A 5485-nucleotide genomic window follows, 5' to 3' on the forward strand; every position below is an offset into this window, starting at 1 on the left:
CAACCATTATAATGGATGGAAATTGTCAGTAAAGGATGGCCTGGCTGACTGTATTTATAATATTGTCCAAACTGGGTTTGTCTTGAAACCAATTGTTACCATTTTACCATATATTAGACCTCATTCCAGCCTAAAGACATTCTCCAAACAACCCAAAAGCCATTATTTTGTTCAGTATTAATGCCCATTGTTAACTATAAACCCAAAAAATTCCCCTGGATTGTGTCTCTTTGGCCATGGTCTTCCAGCTTCAACATCAACTGAGATGCTTGGAATGAAGCCAGTATGTTCCAATAGAAATATTTTGTAATAAACTAGCTTTTTTTCTGGTGATTTCGTTTACTGTGCTCAATGACATCGGCATGCTGAAAATGTAGCGATACAATACACATTATATTATTCTGTTTTTATATTTTTCTGTAATATAAATCACATTTTAACGCATGAATGTGTCAGACAGGTCTGGGAGGTTTGCAGCGGGCCTTCTTGTATCAGTGAACCCGTATCTCATTACTGTTCAGACTGGATACAGCATCACGTTTCAAGAGCGTTATGCAATATACATAGAGCAGATCAGAGATGCTTGAGGTGAGTTTGGCTAGTTGAGAAATAATCTGGGTATTTGATTTCAACATAAAGGATTAAATAGAGTTGAAGTCAAAAGTTTACATGCAGAATCTGCTAAATGTTAATTATTAAGCAAAATAAGCGGCTTCATACAAAATGCATGTTTATTTAGTACTGACCTGAATAAGATATTTCACATAAAAGACGTTTACATATAGTCCACAAGAGAAAATAATAGTTCAATTTATAAAAATGACCCTGTTCAAAAGTTTACATACACTTGATTTTTAATATTGTGTTGTTACCCAAATGAGTCCCTTTGTCCTTCAGGGCCCTCAGATTCTTTTATTTATTTTTGTGTATTTTGAACCCCAACAATGACTGATTTTGAGATCCATCTTTTCACACTGAGGTCAACTGAGGGACTCATATGCAACTATTATTGAAGGTTCAAGCGCTCACTGATGCTCTACACTCTTAAAAATAAAGGTGCTTTAAAAGGTTCTTCACAGCGATGCCATAGAAGAACCATTTTTGGTTCCACAAACAAGTTCTCTAAAGCACCATCTCTTTCTTACCTTTTTAGAATCTGAAGAACCTTCTTTTACCCCAAAGAACCTTTTGTGAAACAGATGTTAAAGGTTCTCTATGGAACCATTTAGACGTAAAGGTTCTTCAATGTGAAACACTGTTATTTTTAAGAGTGTAGAAAGAAAAACAATACATTAAGAACTGGGGGGTGAAAACTTTTTGAATTTGAAGATCAGGGTAAATTTAACTTATTTTATCTTCTGGGAAACATATAAGTGTCTTCTGTAGCTTCTTAAAGGCAGTGCTAAATAAAATAAAATAAAAAGATATTTAGGCAAAATAAGAAAAATGTACAAATTTTCATTCTGTTCGAAAGTTTTCACCCCCGGCTCTTAATGCATTTCTTCTGGAGCATCAGTGAGCGTTTGAACCTTCTGTAATAGTCGCATATGAGTCCCTCAGTTGTCCTCAGTGTGAAAAGATGGATCTCAAAATCACACAGTCATTGTTGGAAAGGGTTCAAATACATAAAAATGCTGAAAAACCAAAGAATTTGTGGGACCTGAAGATTTTTTCTGAAGAACAGCAGGCAGTTTAACTGTTCAGGACAAACAAGAGACTCATGAACAACCATCACTAAACAAAAAAACACAGTTGTGGATCATTCAGGTAACAACATAATATTAAAAATCAAGTGTGAGTAAACTTTTGAACAGGGTCATTTATATAAATTTAATTATTATTTTCTCTTGTGGACTATATGTAAATGTCTTTTAATGTGAGGTGTCTTATTCAGGTCAGTACTAAATAAAAAAAAACAGCAGGCATTTTGTATGATTCCTGTTAAATTGGTCTGTAAGCTATGTGTACTGTACAGTATGGTCCAAAAGTCTGAGACTGGCTTACATTTTCATTTGATACATATTTTATTTACAATTATCAGCATAACCTGTTGATTTGGAAAACTAGAATTTGAGAAAGTTTTATTTGGTTTGTTCTCAAGCATGATTTGATGTTAGAGCATCTAACTGTTTGTACGGTTTTATTTTATTAAAGACACATCTGAAATGTTTAATTGTAAAAAATTTGGAATGTCATATTATTTCTAGGGTCAATGAAGAAAAAATCGCATGCTTTTAATAAAGTCTCAGACTTTTAAACACCATTGTGCGTGCATAAGAAACATGTATTTTAGATGCTAGAGTGAGTCACTATTTAGTCACTTTTTGCTTCATTTGAATAGTCACAGTTAATCAAGTTTATATTTAGACTTTATAAGACACTATATTTAAAATACATTACCAGTCAAAGGTTTTTGGACAGATTTTAGTTTGATACACAAAGTAGTTGGAAATCTTATAGATCCTTCTTAATGATGTAGATATTTCATTAAAAAAACAAAACCAAAATAAAACTTAATGTACCAAAATACTAAAACTTAATCAAAACTATAAAACACTGAAACGGGCCAAATTTAAGCCCATAAAAACCAAAAAAAAAAAAAAAAGGTGCAAAGGTGTTTTTTTAATGTTTTTGAAAGAAGTTTCTTCTGCTCACCAAGCCTGCATTTATTTGATCAAAAGTACAGCAAAAAAAAAAAAAAACAGTAAAATTCTGAAATTTTTTTACTATGTAAAATAGCTTTTCTATTTGAAAATATTTTAAAATGTAATTTATTCCTGTGATTTCAAAGCTGATTTTTTAGCATAATTACTTCAGTCACATGATAAATTATTCTAATATTCTAATTTGCTGCCCCCCCCCCCCCCCAAAAAAAAACATTACTATTATTATTATCATTGTTAAAAACAGCCGAGTAGAATTTTTCAGGTTTCTTTGATGAATAGGAAGTTCAGAAGAACAACATTTATCTGAAATAGAAATATTTTGTAACATTATGAATCTTTAAAATCTTTATAATAAAAATGAAAAGCATTCTTACTAAATAAAATTATTAATTTCCATAATTTATTTGCACATTTCTATTCATCAAAGAATGCTAAAAAACGTACTCAACTGTTTTAAATATTGATAATAATAATAAAAAATGTAATAAAAATTATTTCTGAAGAATCATGTGACACTGAAGACTGAGTAATGATGCAGAAAATGTAGCTTTGATCACAGCAATAAATTAAAATGTAAAATATATTAAAATAAAAAGCAGTTATTTAAAAAAGCAAAGCACAATATTTCTGCTTTTGATGTATTTTTAATCAAATAAATGCAGGCTTGGTAAGCAGAAGATTAAAAATCTCACTGTCCTATGGTGTCTAAAATGTATATAAATCTCTTATTGTTTATTGAACTGACTGGAAGTTTACTTTTAAATTAAGTGTATCATGCAGGGTTACAGTTTAAGTTTTTATGGCGTTCAATTTGGCCTTTTTCAGTGTTTTATAGTTTTGATTAAGTTTTAGCCTTTCAGTTTTGTTTTTTTAAAGAAATATCTACATTTTTAAGAATGTTCTATAGCATTTCCAACTACTTTGTATCAAACTAAAATTAATGTAATCGTTTTTATTTATTTTATTAATGTCTTAAAAATATTGTTCTTCAGATTTTTTTCGTTTTCTTCTGTTTTAAATTGCTTTCATCCATTATTTTTCAAAGTCACATCGCTTGACACGTCACCTCACCTAACCATTTGCATTTACCCCAGCGTGACACTGACAGCTGCAGTCCTCAGCTCAAACACCGCGGGGCAGCAGTGAGTCCAGACGCCCCTCACAACCAAAGATGCGCTTCACCTTTTGCTCTCCAGGACCGGAGAGCGCGCTCCCTCAAGATCCTAACATCTCCATCTCACACGGGACCGCTGCCACTGTGCCACGGCACCCGTTTAAACCCATATAAGCCTAACTATCTGTGCTCTCCATGGTGCTGCAGTAAAACACAGAACCAACTGTTTGCAATTGAGAAAAGTTTATTGACGCACAGTAATGTGAATAACGCGCAATGACAGTATTACATGGACAGCAATGGAGCTAGACTACAACAGTCCACGTCACAAAGTCGATTCTGTACAGGGCACATTTTAATAATCTTCACAGTCCTAGAATGACCTAACGTTACAGTAGGAGGGATATATCTCTTCTAGCGACATATTTAAGTATGTCTGAATGATGATGATGATAGTTCAGCTTGAAGAAGAAGAAGAGGAAGAAAAAAATAAATAACAGTTTAGCCGTTTTCAATGTCCAAATGCGCACAATAAAAGTTTCTGGGGAAAAAACACGCTGTAAAAATGTGGGGTTGAAGTCCGCGCACAAAGACCTTACAAAAATAACAATATACCAAAAAACATTTGCTTCCAAAAAGTGTATTTACACTGAGAATGAATCAGTCCGATTGGGTTTGAATTCACTTCTTTTTGCCCGTTTTCCTCGTCGCTGTTTTGGGTTTGGGCTTCGCCGTTTTCACTTTCTTGGCTTTGCTCGCCTTGGCAGGTTTGGCCACCTTCGCCTTCTTGACAACTTTCTTGGCTTTGACAGGCGACTTTTTCTTCTCAGGTGCCTTCTTCACTTTCTTCTCAGCGGCTTTCTTAGTTTTCGCAGGGGATTTTGCCACTTTTTTGGGCTTGGGGGCTTTCTTGGGTTTGGCGGCGGCTTTGGCTGGCTTCTTGACTTTCACGGGTGCTGGTTTGGGCTTCTCTGGCTTCTTGGCGTCCTCGGCTTTGGCCAGCTTGAAGGAGCCCGAGGCTCCGATGCCCTTGGTGTGGCGCAGGAGCCCGCTGGCCACCAGACGCTTCAGGGCGAGTTTGATCTGGGAGTCGGCGTTGTCTCCCACCTTGTAGTGGTTCTTCACGTACTTCTGGATGGACTGACGCGACGCGCCGCTGCGGCTCCGGTCCGCTGCGATGGCCGCTTTGATCATCTCGGAGTATTTGGGATGCGACACCGCTTTCTTGGAGCTTTTCGTCTTCTTGGGCTTGGAAGCGGGAGCAGCCGCCGTCTCAGCCATGGTCGCTCCTGGAGGATTTCAAACAAAAACAAAGCTGTCAAAAAGTCTGTCAGAAAAGTGTGAGGAAATTCTTAAAAAGGACAGCTATTGAAAAGTAATTATCGCACCTCTTTGTCTTTGTCTCAGTTTGTAATTAAAATATATTTATTCAACTATCCCACACGGAGCGCCTCCGAAAGTGTGTATATATTATTCGCCGAAGTGCGCCTGTACTATATATGAAGCCTCCACGCGGACGTGATTGAGAACACCAACTGCCAGCAGCTGATCAAGCGGGCTTCCATGAAACCTGCGCGGGCTGGTTTGTGTTTCTTCCTCCTCGAACTAAGGCCGAATTCAGCCAGGCTCGTTCGGTACCAATCCTCCCAACGCCACGGTCCGAGAGGAGAGGCTTTGGGCTTTGCGTGCGGGTGTCGTTTTATCC

The 5485-nt window shown here is 36.3% G+C and overlaps 1 protein-coding gene across 1 annotated transcript; it reads right to left on the bottom strand.

Moving 5' to 3' along the window:
* Nucleotides 1-4006: 4006 nt before the first annotated feature.
* On the bottom strand, nt 4007-5232 carry LOC141300686 (histone H1.0-like). Its single transcript, XM_073830984.1, has one exon. The coding sequence runs from the start codon at nt 5059-5061 to the stop codon at nt 4462-4464; it is 600 nt and encodes a 199-aa protein (XP_073687085.1). The 5' UTR covers nt 5062-5232; the 3' UTR covers nt 4007-4461.
* Nucleotides 5233-5485: the final 253 nt, after the last annotated feature.

Source organism: Garra rufa, chromosome 24 (genome assembly GCF_049309525.1).
Source record: "Garra rufa chromosome 24, GarRuf1.0, whole genome shotgun sequence".
NCBI lineage: Eukaryota > Metazoa > Chordata > Actinopteri > Cypriniformes > Cyprinidae > Garra > Garra rufa.

Bases quoted from the DNA above. Each gene is read 5' to 3' on its own strand.
- LOC141300686 (XM_073830984.1), bottom strand. From the start codon at position 5,061: ATGGCTGAGACGGCGGCTGCTCCCGCTTCCAAGCCCAAGAAGACGAAA.